Source organism: Callithrix jacchus, chromosome 17 (assembly GCF_049354715.1).
Source record: "Callithrix jacchus isolate 240 chromosome 17, calJac240_pri, whole genome shotgun sequence".
NCBI classification, from domain to species: Eukaryota; Metazoa; Chordata; class Mammalia; order Primates; family Cebidae; genus Callithrix; species Callithrix jacchus.
The window spans coordinates 27,075,639-27,100,837 of NC_133518.1; the positions used below are offsets into that span (position 1 = coordinate 27,075,639).

The 25,199-nt window shown below is 36.1% G+C and overlaps 1 protein-coding gene across 1 annotated transcript in view; it reads right to left on the bottom strand.

Moving 5' to 3' along the window:
* RSRC1 (arginine and serine rich coiled-coil 1) overlaps positions 1 to 25,199 on the bottom strand; it is a 459,685-nt gene that overhangs the window by 75,003 nt on the left and 359,483 nt on the right. The window contains exon 8 of the mRNA XM_035278262.3: positions 10,671 to 10,739. Coding sequence (XP_035134153.2) covers positions 10,671 to 10,739 — 69 coding nt within the window. The remainder of the gene's footprint in view (positions 1 to 10,670; positions 10,740 to 25,199) is intronic.

Sequence of the window (25,199 nt, forward strand, 5' to 3'; positions counted from 1 at the left end):
TTTGTCTCCCCCTTATCCTAGAATGCAAGCTCTGTGAGTGTAGGGGCTTGGATGTTTTTGTTTTTTTTTTTTTTTGAGACGCAGTGTTGCTCTTGTTGCCCTGCCTGGAGTGCAATGGTGCAATCTCGGCTCACTGCAACCTTCGCCTCCTGGGTTCAAGTGATTCTCCTGCCTCAGCCTCCTGAGTAGCTGGTATTACAGGTATGCACCATCATGCTTGGTTATTTTTTTTTGTATTTTTAGTAGAGACGGTGTTTCTCCATGTTGGTCAGGCTGGTCTCAAACTCCCAACCTCAGGTGATTACTCTCCTTGGCCTCCAAAAGTGCTGGGATTACAGGCGTGTGCCACTGTGCACTTGGAGCCCGAAGCAGGCGGGTTACGAGGTCAGGAGATTGAGACCATTCCAGCCAACATGGTGAAACCCCACCTCTACTAAAAATACCAAAAAATTTACCTGGGTGTGGTGGTACACGCCCGTAGTCCCAACTACTTGGGAGGCTGCGGCAGGAGAATTGCTTGAACCCAGGAGTCAGAGATTACAGTGAGCCGAGATCGCACCCCTGCGAGACAGTGCGAGACTCCATTTCAAAAGAAAAAGCACAAAAGCACTTCAGGCTGGGCATGGTGGCTCACTCCTGTAATCCTAGCACTTTGGAAGGCCAAGGCAGGAGGGTTGCTTGAGCCCAGGAGTTCAAGACTAGCCCGGGCAACATAGTGAGACCCTGTCTCAAAACAAATTAGTCAGGCATGGTAGTGTACATCTGTAATCCCACCTACTCAGGAGGCTGAGACAGGGGGAGTCACTTGAGCCCAGAAGTTTGAGGTTGCAGTGAGCTGTGATCACATCTCTAAAGAAGTGATCTTTTCTTTTTGACTGATCTATTCATACAGCTTAGAACAGTACCCTGGATGCAGTGAATATTCAGTAAATATTTTTTGAATTGATAAAAGTAACTAAAGGGATGAAAGAAAAAAGAATAATCATTATATTCTTTTGTGTTACAATTCTGAGTAATAACAACAGTTTATATTTAGTTACAAAGTTTTTTTTTTTTTTTCTTAAGAGACTGGCATGCAGCTCTAGAGACTTGAGAGACTTTTTTTATTTTTCTTTAGAGATGTGATCACAGCTCACTGCAACCTCGAACTTCTGGGCTCAAGTAACTCCCCCTGTCTCAGCCTCCTGAGTAGGTGGGATTACAGATGTACACTACCATGCCTGACTAATTTGTTTTGAGACAGGGTCTCACTATGTTGCCCGGGCTAGTCTTGAACTCCTGGGCTCAAGCAACCCTCCTGCCTTGGCCTTCCAAAGTGCTAGGATTACAGGAGTGAGCCACCATGCCCAGCCTGAAGTGCTTTTGTGCTTTTTCTTTTGAAATGGAGTCTCGCACTGTCTCGCAGGGGTGCAATCTCGGCTCACTGTAATCTCTGACTCCTGGGTTCAAGCAATTCTCCTGCCGCAGCCTCCCAAGTAGCTGGGACTACGGGCGTGTACCACCACACCCAGGTAAATTTTTTGGTATTTTTAGTAGAGGTGGGGTTTCACCATGTTGGCTGGGATGGTCTCAATCTCCTGACCTCGTAACCTGCCTGCTTCGGCCTCCAAAAGCGTTGGGATTACAGGCGTGAGCCACAGCGCTCCGCCCTGAGTGCTTTTTAAATACTATTGCCATTTTATGTTATAATGTTTCCAGCCAGCTTTTATCATCTTCCCCACTTAGAGCTGAAGTGAGGTTAGGTGATTTATTCAGTCACAGAGCTAGTTAATGGCAGAGCTGAGACTCTGAAACTCATTCTGTTACTTGAGCTAGAGGAAGCTAGCTAGGGCTATTTCTAGTAGAGCACAATTGATTCCTTACCATTGTACTAGCTTCTCTAGGTTACTCTCAGGACTGTACACCTGTGGGCATTCAATATGTATGTCAGCTTCCTAATGTGTAATTTATATTGTAAGTATATGATTGAATAGAAAGCACATAGCGTTGAGTTGGTTTTAAAGTTTGTGTGTGTAGTAAATAGAATATATTTAAATCAGTAAGGAAACACGTGATAGCCAGCCACTGGAGGCCTAATGATGATTATATAGATATCAGTACATCTACATTTCATGTACATAAACATCTTACAGAAAATAAATAAAATGTGATCTAAACTGCCTTCCAAATCCATAAAGAGTACAGCTGAATCTGTATGAAGCAAAAACATTATGACTTAGCTATTCAGAAAATAAAGAAGGATGCCTTGCTTGGTTAAAAAGTTAGAAATAAATTAGCACACATTTACTGGAATCATTGAAACTGAGAAACAGGTTGATGCTATATAATACAAAATAGATAAAACTGAATCTAAGGGAAAGGTTAAAAATATTTATCAATCAAGTTCTTACAGACATAGAATCAAGGGTATTATAAAGGACAAATCACGGCTGAGGGAAATAAGACAGATGGCTAGGATAAATGACTGAGTGCTCTTGAGTGAATTTTTTTTTAACTAAATAAGAACTTGAGGAAAAATATGCAATGAAGAAATGTATTCAGGCTAAGAAGATTTTCTTAAAGAAAATAGCACTCTAGCCAGATTGATTAAAAAGAAAAGAGAGAACAACCAAAAAGATGCAATAAAAAATGATACAGGGGAAATCACCACAGATTCCACAGAAATTCAAACCATCATCAGAGAATATTACAAACAACTCTATGCACATAAACTAGTAAACCTGGAAGAAATGGATAAATTCCTGGACTCCTGTGTCCTCCCAAGCCTAAACCAGGAGGAAGCTGAAACTATGAATAGACCAATAACAAGGGCAGAAGTCGAGGCAGTAATCAAGAGCCTACCACACAAAAAAAGCCCAGGTCCAGACGGGTTCACAGCCGAATTCTACCAGACACACAAAGAGGAGCTGGTACCATTTCTTCTGAAACTATTCCAAATAATCCAAAAAGAAGGAATCCTTCCCAAATCTTTCTATGAGACCAATATCATCCTGATACCAAAACCCGGCAGAGACCCAACAAGAAAAGAAAACTTCAGGCCAATATCCATGATGAACACAGATGCAAAAATCTTCAATAAAATATTGGCAAGCTGATTGCAACAGCAAATCAAAAAACTTACTCATCATGATCAAGTAGGATTCATCCCGGGGATGCAAGGCTGATTCAACATACGCAAGTCTATAAACATAATTCACCACATAAACAGAACCAAAAACAAAAACCACATGATTATCTCAATTGATGCAGAGAAGGCATTTGACAACATTCAACAGCCCTTTATGCTAAAAACCCTCAATAAACTCGGTATTGATGGAACGTATCTCAAAGTAATAAAAGCTATTTATGACAAACCAACAGCCAATATCATACTGAATGGGCAAAAACTGGAAGCACTCCCTTTGAAATCTGGCACTAGACAAGGATGCCCTCTGTCACCACTCCTATTCAATATAGTACCGGAAGTTCTAGCCACAGCAATCAGGCAAGAGAAAGAAATAAAGGGTATTCAAATAGGAAAGGTGGAAGCCAAATTGTCTCTATTTGCAGACGACATGATAGTATACCTAGAAGACCCCATCGCCTCAGCCCAAAAACTCCTGAAACTGATAAGCAACTTCAGCAAAGTCTCAGGATATAAAATCAATGTGCAAAAATCACAAGCCTTCCTCTACACCAATAACAGACTTAAAGAGAGCCAAATCAAGAACGAACTGCCATTCACAATTGCCACAAAAAGAATAAAATACGTTGGAATATAACTCACAAGGAACGTAAGGGACCTCTTCAAGGAAAACTACAAACCACTGCTCAACGAAATCAGAGAGAACACAAACAGATGGAGAAACATTCCATGTTCATGGTTAGGAAGAATTAATATCGTAAAAATGGCTATACCGCCCAAAGTAATTTACAGAATCAATGCTATCCCCATCAAGCTACCATTGACTTTCTTCACAGAACTGGAAAAAACCACCATGAACTTCATATGGAACCAAAGGAGAGACCGCATAGCCAAGTCAATTCTAAGCAAAAAGAACAAAGCGGGGGCATCACACTACCGGATTTCAAACTATACTACAAGGCTACAGTAATCAAAACAGCATAGTACTGGTACCAAAATAGAGATATAGACCAATGGAACAGAACAGAGGCATCAGAGGCAACACAGCATATCTACAACCATACAATCTTTGATAAACCCAACAAAAACAAGCAATGGGGAAAGGATTCCCTGTTCAACAAATGGTGCTGGGAAAACTGGCTAGCCATGTGCAGAAAGCAGAAACTGGACCCCTTCCTGACACCTTACACCAAAATTAACTCCAGATGGATTAAAGACTTAAACATAAGACCTGGCACCATAAAAACCCTAGAAGGAAATCTAGGCAAAATCATCCAGGACATAGGAGTAGGCAAGGACTTCATGACCAAAACACCAAAAGCATTGGCAACAAAAGCCAAAATAGACAAATGGGCCCTAATGAAACTCCACAGCTTCTGCACAGCAAAAGAAACAGTCTCTAGTGTGAATCGGCAACCAACAGAATGGGAAAAAATTTTTGCAGTTTACCCATCTGACAAAGGGCTGATATCCAGAATTTACAAAGAACTCAAACAGATTTACAGGAAAAAAACAAACAAGCCCATTCAAAAGTGGGCAAAGGATATGAACAGACACTTTACAAAAGAAGACATACATGAGGCCAACAGTCATATGAAAAAATGCTCATCGTCACTGGTCATCAGAGAGATGCAAATCAAAACCACATTGAGATACCATCTCACGCCAGTTAGAATGGCGATCATTAAAAAATCTGGAGACAACAGATGCTGGAGAGGATGTGGAGAAATAGGAACACTTTTACACTGTTGGTGGGAGTGTAAATTAGTCCAACCATTGTGGAAGACAGTGTGGCGATTCCTCAAGGCCTTAGAAATAGAAATTCCATTCGACCCAGCAATCCCATTACTGGGTATATATCCAAAGGACTATAAATTGTTCTACTATAAGGACACATGTACACGAATGTTCATTGCAGCACTGTTTACAATAGCAAAGACCCGGAATCAACCCAAATGCCCTTTGATGATAGACTGGATTGGAAAAATGTGGCACATATACACCATGGAATATTATGCAGCAATCAGAAATGATGAGTTCGTGTCGTTTGTAGGGACATGGATGAATCTGGAGAACATCATCCTCAGCAAACTGACACAAGAACAGAAAATGAAACACCGCATATTCTCACTCATAGGCGGGTGATAAAAAATGAGAACACATGGACACAGGGAGGGGAGTACTAAACACTGGGGTCTATTGGGGGGAAAAGGGGAGGGCCAGTGGGAGGGGGAGGTGGGGAGGGATAGCCTGGGGAGAAATGCCAAATGTGGGTGAAGGGGAGAAAGCAAACAAAACACACTGCCATGTGTGTACCTATGCAACTGTATTGCATGCTCTGCACATGTACCCCAAAACCTAAAATGCAATAAAAAATAAAAATAAAAATAAATAAATAAATAAATAAAAGAAAATAGCACTGTAACATTAGAGCTAATGTGTTAAAAAAAAACTATAGAAATATTTTTAAAATATTATGACAGATGTTTTAATAGAACGATCAAATCTGATACAGAGGAAACATAAATTTCTTTTTTCTTTTTCTTTCTTTCTTTTTTTTTTTATCGCATCCTGAATTGTAAGATACACAAATTTCGAAAAGGGACACTTTAAATCTTACAATGGAACTACCTATTAAGTAAGATGAAGGAGGGGGGATTTTCAAACGTTTAAATCTAAGGGGGAAATAATATTGCATATTACAATGAGTAGCCGATTCAGGACAAGGGCTAGAAAGGACAATTGTCTTACTTCTGTCTAACCTACTTGAATCTACATGCCTACTGAATAGTGACTCCTAAATGATGTCCTCATACCTGCTAACTTCTCCTTTCAGCTTCACTTCTACTTTCTTATAAAGGGTATGCAGAACAAACAAAGGCTCTTAGGGTCTATGGGTCTTAGGTGATGAACCACAGTGGAGGGAAAGAGGATTATAACAGTTCTGTCTGGGTGTGCTCAGACTCGGTGCTAAGTGTGTTTTATGCCAGAAACTACAAAAGCACAGGGTCAGGCAAAACCCCAGAGAAAGGAATCTGAGAAACTAGATGCTTAGGTCTGGCTCTGGTTCAGACTCTCAAGGCTGGGTGTGGAGGACACACTATGAATATCTCACATTGACCAGGCAGTCTGTAGGGAGAAAGACAAATACAGATTATATAAAAAGGACATAGACAACCTAAAAAAATGTGCCTCTAAGTGACCTCACCTATTGGGTGTCCTAGAAACTCATGTGAGGCAACTTAGTATGGATCTAGATCTAAGTTAGGACAGGAAAACTTTATAGTAAGCAACTTCTTAGGAGCTGGAGGGCAGGCTCCAGAGAGGGAGGCAAAGGATACATAGAGAATTATAGTATTTTTGAACACTGATTCTAAGGGTTGTGATTTATGCAGGCTATTTAAAGAGGGAAATGTGTATTGGAGTCTGATTGCCTGGGTTTGTATCCTGGCTTCTTCACCACTTATTAGCTATAGAGCAAGCTATTAAGCACTGTGCCTTTGTTTCCTATCCTCCCTATTGTACAGGGATAATAGCGCAAACCTTATAGAGTTAATGATGATTTAGATAATTTATGTGTAGGACACTTAGAACATTGTTTGGTAACCACCATGCCTTTCAGTTACTAGTATTCATTACCTCACCTTCACTGAATGATTATTAAAAAAGAAAAAAGAAAAATAAATTAAGGCTAATCTGTTTTACTTCTTGTCAATCAGCTCTGGCAAAAGATTTGATGAATTTAAAGTTAAACAAATGAGACTTGAGGATTGCTCTTGTCTTCACTTGAACTGCCTTTTATTGTGTTCATATTTTCACTGTCCACCATTCCCATGAATAATTTAGAAAGGGCTGCCTGACACTTTTGGAAACAAAAATATTTGAAGTAAAAAAACTAACAGATGGGTAGAGCTGCTTTGAATAAACACAAGGGTAAAAAGAATTCAAAAGCTGCTATACTTATACCACAAATAAGAAATTCATATTAGAGAGAAGTCAAATGCAAAGAAAGACTACTATGCTTACAATGGATTTAAAATATAATTAGCACCTTTAAATGCATACCAAATGAAATATAAAAATACACAGAAAATCTAAACAGTTATGCTAATGCATTCAATAATAGAGAGAAATAGAAGTTGAAATGCTTTTTAATTATATGCTATAAAAGTATAGTTAGAACATTTTCAAACACATACAGAGAAAAAGAGAAAGTCAAGGTCAAGTATTTAAGTCAAAGAATAAGAAAGAAAATAGAACTGAAAGATTTAATGCTATTCATTGGTTTCTAAATTATAATTTAGAATTAGAAAAAAGGGGACATTGTAAATCTAAACTTTAAATATTTAGCTGACTTTTACTGAAAGATATGACATTCCTATAATGACTAAAGTGGAAAGAATTAGTGGCTCAAGAAACAGCGAGCACCTGTCACCAATGTACCAGCAACATTCACTAAGCGAAAAATCAACTCATCAAGTGCACTCTAAACGAGCCCCTATTGCTTAAAGTGTGGAAGGCAAAGTAGTCATCCTAGACCAGTTTTGGTGTGTACCCTGAGTTTTATTTTGGATGCAATACTTGCAAACAATTATGTTACTGATTTAAGAACACTCAAAGGAGAAGACTGCATAATAGAATGAATTTGCATGGCACAGATCTTGCTATGCTAATACAATAGCTTTTTTGAGATAACAGAGAGTGCATAAAGGGAGCTGGGTAGACAACATTTATCTACATTTTCGCAATGCTTTCAACTCTGTATTGCATATCAGCATGTTAAGAAATTAAGAGATGAATTGTATAAATGATGTGACAGAGTGAATTACTAGTGGCTTACAGACTGAAAATAAAGGATTATTATTCTTTCAGATACAGAAATGTATACACACATGCATACTAATCTATCTCAGGTTTCAATTTGCAGTTAGACTAATTATATGAAATAAAATAAATGTACCTTATACATTAATCACTTTCAGGGAAATGTTAATTTGATAGCATTCAAATATCTGGACAACTCAAGAGAAAAAAAACTGGAAGTAAACAACAACAAGAATCTAGCAAGTAGTTTAGCAAATTTTGACAGTATTTTGACATTCCTAGGTTTCATTTTGCATAGTCTAATTCATTAGAGCAATAGCTTAATAGGTAAGGGCCTGTCTTAGAAAAGCCCTTAACAAAGTTGGGTTATACTTTCAATGAGATTATTTGGAATCCCATTGCACGCTCAAAATAAGCTACTTAGCATGAATTTAAAAGAATAAAGGGATATTGGTCATTGATTTATTCATTCACCATGCAACGATTCAAGAAACTAAGTTTCTACTATGTGTTAGGCATTGTGGATCCTAAGTCCTCTATAATCCTGTAGTTTATACTCTAGTTAGAATGCCAGCTTTTTAAAGATGCTAATTAAAACAGCTATGATTGGAGGAATATGCTTTTTCAACAATTATCAGGAACTGAAAGGGAAAAGGTACTATGTATTGCAGACTAAGTATAAGGTCCGTTTGATTTAGTGAAAAGTCTAAATTAAAAATTACTTTAGAAAGAATGACAATATCTATAGTTACTTGTGAATTAAGAAATTCCCAACCAAATGTCTTTTAAAAGACGCTTAGAACTAATTTAATGAAAACAAGAGAGACATAGAAATATTAACTTTCGACATGTAAATGAGGAGTTCGGACATATTAAAAAAGTTTCTTTTGCTAAGATAAGCATTCATATTTTTTATAAAAACAAATCACTTTGCAATTTCAATATCTGTGGTTACTCAGTGCCATTTGTTTTCAACTAATTAAGATTCCAGTTAAGATCTGAATTAATAGGATTAGGCTAATAACTACTACAACATATTTTCACTGTGTTGCTTGGTCATAAGTACTACACATGTGATTTACAGTACCACAGTGTTTTATAAGGGCCATTATGTTATTAATTAGTTACATTGATCAGAATGCCACACAACACAGCAGTACTTAAACATTATAATTTGCTTAGACTGCTTTGCATTTAGTCTTTTTTTTTTTTTTTTTTTTTGAGACGGAGTTTCGCTCCTGTTGCCCAGGCTGGAGTGCAATGGTGCGATCTCGGCTCACCGCAACCTCCACCTCCTGGGTTCAGGCGATTCTCCTGCCTCAGCCTTCCGAGTAGCTGGGATTACAGGCACGCGCTACCATGCCCAGCTAATTTTTTGTATTTTTAGTAGAGATGGGGTTTCACTGCATTTAGTCTTATATTTATTTGTACTATGGGCACATGGTAAGCATAACTGAAATCAGATAGCTTGCTTTTATTAACAATGCCAAGATATCCAAAAGAGAATAATTCTATTGAGGATTCTTGCTATTGAATTCATTTTTTTCTCAGTACACCATAAAATTAGTTGATCCCAGAAAAAAGCATACAGCCAGGATTTTGAGGGGGGTCAGATAAGATAAGAACACTGTACTCTATGTGTATAAATTCATCCACATTTAATTTGAATCTACTTATTTGTAGGGATCTGCCACTTAAATCTAGAGTGGTTTTTAATTTTTTTTTGGCTTGCTTTTGAGGATGGCTCTGATGGGATTCTGCTTTTAAGCAGTCTAAACCATTATACTTTGGATTTTACTGAATCTCAGCTTCCATGTAGTGGCTTGGAGTGTGAATTATCTTCTGATTGTTATAGTAAAACACAGGTACCTACTAAGGCAACTATTTCAACTTTCAGATTTTGACTACAGCACCCGAAGTCCAAATTCTGGCACATACCGTCAGACTTCAACTTCTCAAAAGCTCACAACAGGAAATAGTTACGCTGTGAAATTAGCCAGTAAAGTGACATGATTGCCAGTCTAAGCAGATCACCAACTTAACTTACTGAGAATTATCTGCCTAATCTTGCTTTAAGCACTGTAATTTATAACAGTACATGTATACAATCCCCATGTGAAGAAAAAAAGGCAAATTTTTCGCTCACATAAATCACAGATAGCAAACTAAGGGGGAAATGAAAATTTGTTAGGGGTATAAAAATGTGTAGATTTGCTTAAATAATATTTTGGGGAAATAGCCTAAATGTTGTTTTTTAAAGAGAATATTTATCTTGAAAAATTAAGACACGAATTTCATAGTATGACTGTTTATGACATTTTGAATTTTAATATTCTTTCAACTTTTAAAAAAGTTTTGTTGGCAAGAGGACTTTTCTTCATCACTACTAAAATATTTCAAAAGCTATGTATAAAATTCAATCTATTTCTGTAACTGATTTTGATAATTTTTTAACTATAAAAGTCAGCAGGAACAAACCAACATCAGCATTACTATTATATCCTCCCAATTTCCCAGAATACATAATAGGATGCTTATAAACTAATCTCATAAGAGCAAACATTAGTGTCCAAGACAATGAATATAGTGTGATACTGTGTCATAGTTTCAGTTCATGAAATAGCATGAAGTAACCCCTAAGGCATTAGATTATATTTTATGGTCTACTCAGGAAATACAACCAAATAGTAATTTCTCAGAGAAAAATAAACACATGCTTTACCTTCCTCCTTTCTTCTCTTTGCTTCTTCCTCATTTCTTTCCTTGGCTTTCAATGCTTCATCAGCTTTTGCTGAAACAAAAATAATACAATTTTTGTACTCATTTTATACCCATATTTAAGGTGAAAATACTGGTGAAAGCGACTAGAAATTCATTACTTATTTTCCATGAAGTAATCACAAGAAAGAAACAAGGGAGTTGAACATTTGAAATACATATTTTACATTTTTTATTCAAAATAAATATACAGAATATTTATTTAGAATTTTTGAAGTTTCGTTCAAGGCAATCTCTGTACTAAAGGGAAAATGAATTTAAGCAAGACACGTTTAAATGATGACATATGAATTGGGAAAAGTTGTTTGTCATTAAAAATCATCAAAAAAGTCAGTGTAATGCATTTGTTTTAAATTTGGGAGGAAAGTTCTTGAGCTACAATTCGCATTTTAAATTAGAAGCTTGTAATATCTATGGAACGCTAACAAATTAGGTAGCATACATTTTTTTTTCATTGCACATCATAGTAGTGGTTCTTTATTCATGTTATGACAACATTTGGTAAAAAGAATCTCTTTTCCTCTAGAAACCTCTTTCCTTATTACTTAATTATCTACCAGTTGCTCAACTGCAGGGGTTTTCAAACACTTTACTACAGATGTTGAGGAAGATTAAAAATATACAGCACAGTAACAAGGGACTATCAATATACTCTGTAAATTAATTAAATTTCTGTTCTAGCACATCATTTATTCCAAAGCATTAATGTCTCAAAGGAGCGATTCTCCTTTATTGCCGTCTCACTGCCTGATGAGTGAACTAAGTGAAAATAAGTCTCTAATAGCATTATAGTTGATGAAATATTAAGTTAAAAAAGTATTGCCTCGTCAAAAGAAAAAGAATCAAACTGTGCCAGCATTAAACTTTGGATGAGCCTTTATTATAATGATAATAGCAATGTAAACTGTGATTTAAAAAATAAACATTCTTACTCTTCAATTTTTTGCTGCATCTATTTTTCCTATGCAAAATCAACACAGCCTTTAGAAGTATAAAGACTGGCTTGAAGGGGAAAATTTATATAAAATACATGTCACACACAAAACTATTTTTCTTCAAAGTTTAAATTTTTCTTTACCATTAATATTGACACTTTCTTAAAGTATAAAACTTATATAATGGTGTTATGAAGTACTATATCCAATTACACAGACATCTGTTTCCATTTACAAGCTTTTATATATACTTAGACTGCATTTAAAGTCATGAAATATTAAAACTTTTATGCCACTCTGTATCATTGCAAGAATCTATTAAATTAGATAATAAAAACAAACCACCAGTAACTCTAAAGACTTTTACTTCATTTACACTTTATTCTCCCTGGTAGAAGGACAAGGATAATAGAAATTCCATTTAAATTCAATTTTGGTTATATGTGTAATTGTAGATATACCCCTTGAGTCATGTAAAATGCTCAGCTTATGTTTCTTTCAAATTATCTCGCTCAGATTCACATTCTACTCCTTACAACCATCTTCAATATGTATTAGCAGAGCTCATTAGACTGAAATTTAATAATGCAAACATCAGGTGGATTTCAAGAACCTCCATTAACAACGTAAGATGGATTGCTTATATATAGCTCTTGGGCCAACTGGGCACAATTTAAATTCAATAAACTAGCTTGCCTAAATCTGATTTATCTATTTCACTATGCTAGTTTATCCTTCCTTACTGATTTGTCGCTATACATAGACAATTCATAGGAATATTATTTTATATGTTTTTTTAAACTGCAAATGGCTCTGGTGCTGTGGTTAAATATTTTATGTAAGTGAGCTTCAGACTGTCAATCAAGATTCCCAAATATATGTGTATGTATATGTGCATAAATAAAAAAATCTTTTATGTTGAGATAGTATAGATAACAATTAATCTTAAAAGCACACATTTGAAAATTTTACCAACAATCAATATGTCCTCCATAAAGAATCTGAGTTCACTTGAAAGGAAAAATTATTTAAACTGAGTCTTTAGGATAAACTCATTGACTATTAAGAAAATCTGGAAAAAATGCTTTTTTTAATCTTTCTGATGGCTTTATAATATTATGATTTAATTATGAATAAAGGGAATAACTCATGGTATTCATATATGATTTAATTGATTCTACAAATTTTTGTATTCTCAAAAAGGTAGCAATCCCATTTTACAAACAGGGATACTGAATCTTATCAGATGTGCCATGAAATTTCACACCAAAGAGCATAACAAATAAGTAAGTGGTCAGACCTGCGCTAATGATTCATAATTCTATTTTGACAGCAGGATCTACTATTTAGCCCTTCATTTACCAAAGTACTTACATATATTTTACTAATCTTGTACACACATTCCAATCTCTTGGTTCTTGCAGACTCTCCCAGGCTAACCGGCCCCTTTAGGCTTTGCTTCCTTCACAACCCACCATGGACCCGAAGAAAGTCATTTCAATTCCATGTTCACAGACACTCTAATTCTTCTGTTGTTTTGCTAAGCTGTTACTATTAGGTTGTTGCAAAAGTTAAAAAAGTTTTTGCCATTAAAATAGCAAAAACCACAATTACTTTTGCACCAACCTATAACACATTTGACCTTTTTTCTTTTCTATTTTTGCTGCAGAGGCTCCCTACAAAACAGTTCATAAATGCTATTTATTGGTTCTACCAAAAAAAAGCAATACTTCAGAAATTGTTTCAAAACATGGATGTTTCTATACTGCTCCTCTTTAGTCAGTAGCCATAGTTAGTGTCCATGCTCATTTCCTACAGCTTACCATGCTGTCTTCACTACAAATGGCAATAACACCATACCAGCTCCCTGGACTCCCTATATTTTCTCAGACTCACTTCCATGTGACTCCAAACTTTGATGTCCATCAATCCTTACTTCTTTGGCTTGTTTCAGAAAGTAAACCCATCCATTTGCACTTCCGAACATACTCCTTTTTATATCCTTGAGGATTCTGTCTGCTTCTTAAGATTCAAACTCTCTCTTCCCTACCCGCAGACTATAGATATATTCAAGTCTCACAAATCCTGTAAAACATTTACTCCTCTTTTAACCAAGCTACTGCCTTTTCTTGTTCCCACCAGCTTTTGCCCCCACAGCATATTCAATGGTTGCTTCAAAGTCTAGAAGAGCCAAATCTAGGTTATCTCAGTTTTATCCTGTTACAGTCTATTAAAAAAAACAAAACAAAACAGTGTGGCAATTTCTCAAGGATCTAGAAATAGAAATTCCATTTGACCTAGCAATCCCATTACTGGGTATATACCCAAAGAACTATAAATCATCTACTATAAAGACATATGCACACATACGTTCATTGCAGCCCTATGTACAATAGCAAAGACCTAGAACCAACCCAAATGCCCAATGATAGACTGGACAAAGAAAATGTGGTACATATACACTAAGGCATACTACACAGCCATAAAAAATGACAAGTTCGTGTCGTTTGGGACTTGGATGAATCTGGAAACCATCATTCTCAGCAAACTGACAAAAGAACAGCAAGCCAAACACCACATGTTCTCACTCATAGATGGGTGTTGAACAATGAGAACACATGGACTCAAAGAGAGGAGCATCACACACTGGGGGCAGTTGCGAGAGGGTAGGGGAGAGACAGCGGTGGGTGGGGAGGGAGAGGAGGAATAACATGGGAAGAAATGCCAGATAAAGTATGCACCTAAAGTAAAGTAAATAAATTAAAAAAAAAAAAAAACAGTGAATCAACCACATCTTTCTGGAAATACTCCCCTAATTCTGATAATTCTTTGTCAGCCTTTTTGGGCTGCTGTTTCTTTTGCTCACCTTTTCCTTCTTGGAGTTCTATTCTTGGGCTGCACTAGAAGATCTAAATTGCAACACATATGTCTATCAATAGCCATAACCTATCTGTGGTCCCTTTCCTGATCACCAGAACTGTGTTTTCCAATTACTTCCTAGACACCGCCCAATAGATATTTCAAAATCACGTCCACAGTTGAACTCAGAATCTTTCTCTTAAACCTGATCCTCTTCCCATAATATGTACTATTTTCACCAGCCAACTAATCTCTCAGATTGAAAATCTCTGTGACATTTTCCTTCAACTCTTATCCCCACGCAATACCAGCGGATTGTACCGGAACCAGCAGTTCTGTTGGATCCAACTCCACAAATTGTATCTAGAATCCATTCATTCATTTCCATTGTCACTGCCAATACATTCAGGACCTCATTTCTTTTTACTCTGAAGAAGAAAGGAGCTCTTATTTAATCTCTGTACTTCGAATCCTAGTACTTCCAATGAACCCTCCATATTACCACCAAAACAAGGAATGTGTTCATTGTTTTGTATCCTTAGCAGTAAGCACAGTATTTAGGACAGAGAGATGTTCAATAATTGTTAAATAAATAAATGTACCCTTCTAAACTCCAAATATGATATCGCTCTCTGCTAAAAATACTTGAAGGTACCCTGCTGCATACACACATGTACACATACACAGACACACAAACACACATAACTAAAATCCTTCATATACCATTTGAAGTTCTTCATACAACTATTATGTATCAATTTTAAAAACTAAAAAAATAAAGCCCTTCACAGCCTGATCTCAATATAATTTTCAATCTCATCATTCACTACTTCTCCTTTCTCACTCCAAGGATCTGTATAATCTAGCCTTGCTGGGCCACACTGCCTTTTGTTTGAATTGCTATACCTCTGTTACTGCTGGGGTGTCTATTCTCACTTTCTTGCTGAAAAAATCCTACCAGAAACTTTTACTTCATATATCACTCTCTTCTGTGAAGCCTTCCCCAATCAACACCCTTTGTCCCCAAGTGAATATAACTGCTTCTTCTTTTTTCTGTAGGCACTTTAATACCTACTTTATGGGATGTACGGTACTTTATTCTCTTCACTAAAGGACATATACTTGTCTCCTTGAGAGCAGGGCACATAGTAGTTGTGACAGAAACTGTCAGTGTTTACTTTATGTATCTTTAGTCATACTACATTTTCTAGTCTCCCTGGCACTTAAGTGTGGCTGTTTACCTGAGTTCAGGCTAATGGAATGTGAGCCTAAGTGATGTGTATAATGTTTCCACAGCTGGCCTATTAAAAAAAAACAAAAAAACCTCATATAATCCTCACTCTTTCCCCATCTATGGGCTGAATCAAGGACTCAGAAAGGGCAAACCACAAGGTTAAAGGAATCTGTATCTTTAAATTCTGCAAGGAGCAGTGCTTTCCTCATGATTTGCATTATACTGTAACATGTATATTATTTTAAGGCACTGAAGTTTTGGAGTTGTTTATGTCCACTTTGCCTAGTACAGCAGGTGTTCAAGGAATGTTTCCTAAATGAATGAACGAAAAGGATTTAGAAAATTAATACAAAAATTGTGTTGCTTCTTCTTTTTTTTTTGAGATGAAGTCTCGCTCTATCACCCAGGCTGGAGTGCATTGTGTGATCTTGGCTCACTGCAACCTCTGCCTCCCAGGTTCAAGTGATTCTCCTGCCTCAGCCTCCCGAGTATCTGGGATTACACGTGTGCACCACCATGCCCAGCTAATTTTTGTATTTTTAGTACAGATGGGGTTTTGTCATGTTGGCCAGGCTGGTTGTGAACTCCTGACCTCAGGTGATCTGCCTGACTGGGCCTCCAAAAGTGCTGGGATTACAGGGGTGAGCCACCCCACCCAGCTGCATTGCTCCTTCTAAAGTAAAGTCTCCTTCAGAAAAGAATCCCTCTCTGGCTGTTTCACTTGGATGATGGAGATCAGAAGAAGAGCTGCAGAGGTGACAGGGGCTAATCAGGGTGTGATTCAGGATGTGTCATTGGTAGTATATTACCAGAATTCATTCATATCTTTACCAATTTTATTTTTACAATTCCATAGGGGATTCGTGTTTTCAATTACTGTAGCTGTTAAGGTAGATTTTAAATGAGTTGGTACTTTACATGCCCTATGGGAGTGAATCATAAAATCAAGGATTGGAGATGACTGACAAGGTATCTGACTCATGCCCTACTTTCAGAAAAGGTTATATTAATATTTTTATAGAAAATCTCTTTACAGGGCTTTAACAACACTTATCCCAAAATTCTTTTCTATATGTAGCCCAGTCTTTGATATTGCATCACCATGTATGTACTGCAAATGTTGAGAAATTCTTAAAAAAAAAACAACAATAGAAAGCATATCTGAACAGAAGAATAGAAAAATTATTAGAGGAAATCAAAGCACAATCACATTCAGAAGAGTATACAAACAAGGAAGAAGTTCTAGGAAAGTTCTAATTTTAGAAGCAAAGGATGCCAAGCACAGGAGGTGGCCTTGAGGCAAATATCAAACTGAGTTAATATTAAAGGAACTAAACAATGGCACCTCCCTTGTATGTGATAAGTACAGGTGCAGGCAGTGTTTGACAAAAGGTAAATGTGGAGAGTATAAGAGGTGCTGGGACCAGTGAGGCAAGGGCAGGTAATTACTGACCCCTAAAAGTCATGACAAGTTACCAGTATGCCCCTACCAGCAACACATTTTGCTACTGACACAATCAATGGAGACAGGGTATAATGAGTTGAAATGAGAGCATTACAGAGATTGTCAAATATAAACCACCAACCTAGAATTACCAGGCAGTTGAGGTAAACGAATCTTACAAAAGAGATAAAATAAACAAGAACAACACAAACAACAATAATACCATAGAACAATTAAGTAGAGGAATCAGTTAATAAGGTAAACAGAAGTTTTTGGAATCACTATCACTGTAAATAATATCCTTAACATAATGTGGGAAGATATTGATTGCATCTTGGTAACTAAATTTTGACCATCAAAAGAGAACTCCATATATGAAGTGAAGAAAAGAATGAATACAGTTGAAGAATAAATGAATGTGTCAGAAGATCTTACCAAGGAATTTTCCCTGAGTGCAAAGAGGTTTACATATAAAAGTTAAGTGACAATATTATCATTATTGATGTCAACATTTATTGAATGTTTACTATGTAACTTAGTGTTTGTATATGTGTATATATTTTACTTAATTTTTAAAATGATTCTATCAGGTATTTACATTTATCACCCTCACTTTACAGATGAGGAAACTGAAAAACAGAAGTTACAAAATTTTTTCAAGATCATAGAGTTAGAAGGACAGAAGATCTATATGTTCTAACATCTATCAAAAAGAAGTTCCAAATTAAAAGAAAGGATGAAGGGAAGAGATAATCAAAGACATAATAGAAATAGATTTCCCCAGAACTTTAGAAGGGCACAAATCCTCAAGTTGCAAAGAGAACCTGAGAAAATGCAAAGTAGAGACACATAAGCAAATTGTGGTGAAACTGTGAAATACCAAGAAATACCAAAAAGCACTTAAGAACACCTAGAGAAAAAAAAAAGTTTACACACAAAGAAAGAAAAAAAATAGATTTATATTTAATCGAACTTATCAAATTGTTAAAAAATAGACAAGCCTTTAGAAAGTCTAGTCAGGGAAAAAAGACTAATAAAAATCATAAGAAATTAGTAAAGTGACATAATTGGAGATGCAGAAGAAATTTTAACAAGTAAATACATGTACACACAAATATAAACATTTAAAACCACAGATCAATACACTGGAAAATCTAGAAGAAATCAATAATTTTCTGGGGGAAATTAACTTAAGAAGAAGACGAGAAACGGAAAAGGTTAAAAAGACAGGCTTTTATCCAAAATGGTTGGCCAGGTGTGGTAGCTCACATCTGTATTCCAGCACTTTGAAAGGATCAGTTGAAGCCAGGAGTTTGAGACCAGCCTGGGCAACATAGTGATACCCTGCCTCTACAAAAAGTATTTTAAAAATTAGCCAGGTTTGATGGCATATGAAGTCCCAGCTACATGGGAGGCTGAAGCAGGAGAATCACTTGAGCCTAGGCATTTGAGGCTGCAGTGAGCTAGGATCTCAAAACTGCATGCCAGCCTGGGTGACACAGCAAGACTCTGACTCAAAAAAAAAAAAGAAAAAAAAATACAGGTCCGGGTAGACGGTTTTGTGCAACCATGTGACCACACTTTCAAGCAAACACACATGGTCAAAACACATAGCAAAAATATGTTTGAGGTTACTAGTACTAAAGGAAATCTAATATTATATTTTTCCCAACAAACTTGTCAAAAGCAGGAAGAAAAAACCAATAATAATAATATCAAGTGTTAATAATGACAGAGCAGAGAAAAACAAAATCTCTCATTGCCTGGCAAAAGGATGGTGTAAACTGATAAAGTGGTTTTGGAAGACCCTCGGCCTATCCAACAGAATTGAAAATACAAGTACCATGCATTAAGCAATCCCACTTGTGGGAACCTATTCTACAAAAATATTTGCACAAGTGTTTGAAAATGTATATACAAGATACAGCACTATTTGTAATGACAAAGAGTAAACAACCTAAATACGAAAAAGGCTAAATACAGCGCAATATTATGAAATACAAAAGCCACTAAAAAGAATAAGATAGCCTCATACATATTAATATGGAAAGATTTTCAGGACATATATTAGGCAAAAAAGCAAGTTGAATACCATATGTAGCATATCTATTTACTAAAAACAACAAAGTACGTAAGTGTATATATAAATGCATAGAAAGAGGACAGAAAGCATGGAGAACTACTAGTTTACTTGCCTAACTAGAATGTGGCACAGGAGGGCTTCTACCCAGCTCCAGTGGTTATAGTCTTTCCACTTTATTACCTTTATTTAAAAATACTTATGTAGTCCAATATTCCATCTACAAAGGTAAGAAAATTATACTCTCAAGATATTGAAGAAGTTTCATGACGCGCTAATATAAATTTTGGGGCCAAGCAAGAAATGTTCTAATTAACTGTAAATAAAAGCATCTACCAAAATGTATTTTTACTTATTTCAATTTGTTACCATTCTTAGTAGTTTTCACATTAACACTAAGAACATGACCAAGACACTAGGGCATTTCACAAACTCTGCTGTGTCAAAATATTTTAAGCAAAGACTACAAACTGGGAAGATATGTAATCACAAAGCCAGGAATATATCCAGCAATGCCTCCTATCCTTTCACATATGTACAAACTTTATTGGATTAGTCATCAAAATATATATAAGAATATTTTCTGACATTTTATTCTTTCTCATGTTCATTCAGTTTAAATACTGTCATATGTTTTTAAAACCAGTGTGAGTAAAAAAGATACAGTATAAACTGACAATTATCATTTTCCAATAATTCAAAGTATGAATATTTTATCTACCTGAGTTATTACCATGTGTATGGTATTAATGAACAAATGAAAGGCCCATGAAAGTTAATTTGTCAAAGGCCAGAATGACCAATATACAGAGCCTGTGAATCACAGTTTAATACTAATTTAACGCTCTTTTTATCTTGTTTCTTACTTATTTATCCACCTGAAAGCAAACAGTAATTAAAATAAGAATAATTTATTGCTTCCATGTACATGTCACTATTTATGAGGAAACTCTTACCTTAATATACTTTATTCAAAATCACAGAAAATCCAGAGAGGTCTGTTGCTTGCTAACAATCATCAAGATATGCTTATTTGTCTCATTTATTTAAGATGGCTTTAGAAAATGTATCTAGAGAGTTTCTCTTGAAATTGCCATATTAAAATCCCATGAGCATTTGGGTCTGGGGAAACATTCAATAATCCTGAGAGTTTCCTCCTCATTTTCTAAAATACCGTAGTTGCCTAAAGTGGTATAGTGATTAGTGGTTCTATTTAATGTAACTCTAATACCAATATGCTATATTACCATGCTTCAATAATTCTCATGTCTCTAAAAAGCACCACTGGAGTAAACAGTGACTCCAAGTAAGAAAGTATCTGAAAAAAGACATTATGAGTTTGTGTGCTATGTGTTTGTAAGATAATTAGCAAAGATAGAAAGGGGATATTTACATTTAGGATTTCATTTCCTTTGAAGTTTCAAGTTAAGGTTAAGGCAGTTCTATTTAACCTAGAGAGCAAAAACCAGGTGACTGAAGTCTTAGCTCAGCTATGTCAGGGTCTCTTTCTAGGTCACAATGGAAAGAAAAGAGCAAAAGTAAGTGTCTGCAGATACCCTAAAAACTCACTAGTTATAACTGTATCAAATTCATTAAAAGTTTTACATATGAACATAGCTGCTGTTTCTGTATATTTAAAGACTATATAATTATAGTTATAATAACAGCTCCTCCCAGGTTTCAAAGAGTAAATGCTGAATCAATTTTCCAAATCTACCAGCCCATCTGGTAGCAAGCACCACTACTTTTTGTCATTTTTAATGTCTCAGCAGGAAAAAAGGGTCATGCTGTTAGTATGGAGAAAACAACTTTTAGTTATTAGCATCTAAAAGAAAAAAAGAGATGATATTAGTTATACAAGAAGAAATAAATAGACGTGACAAATAATAACATTTTGGACTAAAGAGCAGCATACATACCTCACAGTAAATAATTATAAATTTACAACTTGATTGAGAAAACCATGAAAATTTTGAACTCAAGTTAATGTAATTACTAAGAACATCACAACTACAAAAGCCTAATGAGTTTTTATATATTTAAAATAGTAAACCCAAGGTTTTCTGGATGTGAACTTTAAAATAACAATAGAAAACAACAACAACATTTAGAACACAATATTAAGCTACTGTAAAGAAAAAAAAGAATAATTTTTGGATAAAAAACATAATTTACATAAAATATATAATGTTTAGAAAAAAGCATAATAGGCCATGGTGTGTAAGGATTTTTCACGCAGTTTTTACTGAACTTTTTTTTTTTTTTGAGACAGAGTCTTGCTCTATTGCCCAGGCTGGAGTGCAATGGCATGATCTCAGCTTACTGCAATCTTGGCTTGCTTCGACCTCTGCCTCCCAGGTTCACACAATTCTCCTGCCTCAGTGTCCCGAGTAGCTGAGATTACAGGCACACACCACGACACCCAGCTAATTTTTGTATTTTTAGTAGAGAGGAGGTTTCACCATGTTGGTCAGGCTTGTCTCAAACTCCTGACCTCGTGATCCACCTGCCTTGGTCTCCCAAAGTGCTGAAATTACAGGTGTGAGCCACTGCACCAGCCCTTGACTGAGTTTTATCTAGACTTCAGAACAACAGATAACCTAAAAACTCATTATTAATAATTATCAAATTCATTAAAAATTTACATATGAACATAGCTGTTACTTCTGCATAAAGACTATACAACTGTGGTCATAATATCAGTTCTCCTAAGGTACATCTGCCTGATTCTTTACATGCACAGCACAGAAGTGAGATTCGTTAAGTTCTTATCCCTCACCAATTTATACCATTAATAACTGCTAGCAATATAAATGTGCAGGTAAAAATGTTAAGTCATATCCAATATTTGAAATGATTATTCTGTATCTGCCTCAAACACCATACAGGTCAACAGTAACTACAACTGAAAAATTATTTTACAAATATGAAATTGCAATTATTACACAGCCAGTACAAAGACTAAAAAGCAAAAAAGAAAGCCATGGATTATCAGCAAATGGTTCAACAATAATAACTTTGTAGGATAACCTTATAAGCAAGCTCTTTTTTATTAGTTCCTTTATCTGCCCATTCAAAACAGATTACAAAGCACAAAACAGATAACCTAGGAAATTACTCAGCAGAATACTGTGCTCCTTATCACTGTTCCTAATCACTAAGCTACATGCTGAGGATGGAAAGAGGAAGAAGGGCACAAACTAGAAGGGAAAGTGGAAAAACAAACCCTTGTATACAGGTATTTTGAAAGCAATGAAGGAAAAGGATATGGTCAGGGAAGACTTCTAGGAGGAGATGATGGTTAAGCAGCTTTTGTAGGAAACCTGAGCCAGGAGGACATGTCAATTATTTGGTTGATGAAGTTGCAATGAATCAGTCTAGAAGGGCCTTAAAATAAGCAGTAGTAGGAAGCCACAGCTGCCATACAATCCAAAGGACACTTAACCCTCCCCAGAGGGTGCTGTCTACTGCCAGGGAGACTTTACTAATTCAAAATGACTAGAAGTCAAGAAAGAAGTTATGGCACAAATCATATTCAGTGCAGTCAAATCTCAGAAAAATGTAAATGTCTGTAGCTAGCAGGAACCTTAAAGATCCTCTGGCCCAATATTTCTCACAGCATATTGCATAGAACACAAATTTCTCACATGATTCTCCATTTAAACAGGTTCCACAGTGGGATAAGATAGGGCAACACAATACAGATCCTCCCTCACGGAAAGTCACTATGCTGATCTGCATATTTAAAGCTCTCAGACATTCTGCAGTAAAGAGACTTGTTTAACTTAGCCTATGCTTCCTAATTTTATTTTCCAAAGAACTATTCTTCTCTTGTAACATAAATAAACAAAGAATACATTTCAGGAAATGCTAATCTAGTACACTGCTTTCAGCAACCTTATTTTAATTGTTTTCCTAACAGATTCTCAGAGGGATAAAGATACTTCATTATCAATTTTTTTTAAGTTCTCATTTGGATGTTTAGACATAGAAACTATTACTTCCAAAGAATAATTTTTCTGAAGTCTAGAAATGATTTGTTGCATGTCATGCTTTAAATTATATATTACTCAAAAGATCGATTATATTTATTTTTGCAAATTGTTAAAAATAATACTAGTAATAAATGATGATACTGGAAAATGTGGGCTCAATGAGGATGACAAATCTAAACTACAAAATGATATGGTATCTTTATATTATTTTCTACTTTTTAAAGCACCAATGTGGGAAAATAAATGGTTGGAGCATATTGAATGGGTTTTGTTTGCTTTTACATCAAATTCCCTTTTATAAACTTTATAACAGCTCCAAAAGTAAAAGCTATTTCTTTTACTATTTTATCCTGTGTCATGTCTTCTAGATTTTCTCTTACATCTTATACCCCACATAAGCTTTAAACATTACCCAAACTTGCAAAGATTTACTTCATGTGCTCTTTCTTTTTTATTCTGTTGGGGAATTTTCTATGTCACTTATTAGAAAAGCTTTGATAATTTATTTCACTGCTGAGTGACACACTTAGTATGTCCAACAGATGTACTGGTCTAATGTAGCTATATGCAGTATATCCTAATGCTCTTAACTTAAATAGGGATCTTTCTTCCCAGCTTTTCTGCCGGAATCCATGAGCATTCTCATGACAAAGAAGAAATCATGGCTCAAGCCTGTAATCCCAGCACTTTGGGAGGCTGAGGCGGGTGGATCACAAGGTCAAGAGATCGAGACCATCCTGGTCAATATGGCGAAACCCCGTCTCTACTAAAAATACAAAAAATTAGCTGGGCATGGTGGCGCGTGCCTGAAATCCCAGCTACTCAGGAGGCTGAGGCAGGAGAATTGCCTGAACCCAGGAGGCGGAGGTTGCGGTGAGCCGAGATCGCGCCATTGCACTCCAGCCTGGGTAACGAGCGAAAACTGTCTCAAAAAAAAAAAAAAAAAAAAAAAAGAAATCAAATTCAATTACAATTTGAGATAAAAAAGTGAATTGCTGATAGTTTATTTTTTAATATGTAAAGTTTTATAGCCTTTTGACCACCATGCTTATATGTATCTTCTCTAGTCCTGCTGCTCTCTGATACTTACCCAGCAGCCTGGACACAGTAATTCAGAAGTCATGTACTACAATACAAGAAAAAAAGCAAAAAAAAATTGAAAAAATAATAATATGGGTATATGGCTGTGATGTTTATTTTCTTAAAGAAAAGCACTACTAGATTTTTTTTACAGAAATATAAAAAAATAAGCCGGGCGCGGTGGCTCAAGCCTGTAATCCCAGCACTTTGGGAGGCCGAGGCGGGTGGATCACGAGGTCAAGAGATCGAGACCATCCTGGTCAACATGGTGAAACCCCGTCTCTACTAAAAATACAAAAAAAAAAAAAATTAGCTGGGCATGGTGGCGCGTGCCTGTAATCCCAGCTACTCAGGAGGCTGAGGCAGGAGAATTGCCTGAACCCAGGAGGCGGAGGTTGCGGTGAGCCGAGATCGCGCCATTGCACTCCAGCCTGGGTAACGAGCGAAAACTCTGTCTCAAAAAAAAAAAAAAAAAAGAAATATAAAAAAATAAAAATAATTTCATCATTCTGTATTTCTTTGACTTACTGCATATCCATCAACTTGATGTCAATTTTTTTTTTTTTTTTTTTTTTTTTTAAGATGGAATCTTGCTCTGTCACCCAGGCTGGAGTGCAGTGGCACAACTTGGCTCACTGAAATCTCCACCTCCCGGGTTCAAGTGATCCTCCTGCCTCAGGCTCCTGAGGAGCTGAGATTACAGCCAAGGATGCCCCGCCAATTTCTTTGTATTTTTAGTACAGATGGGGTTTCACCGTGTTAGCCAGGATGGTTTTGATCTCCTGACCTGGCCTTCCAAAGTTCTGGGATTACAGGCATGAGCCACTGTGCCTGGCCAATATATAT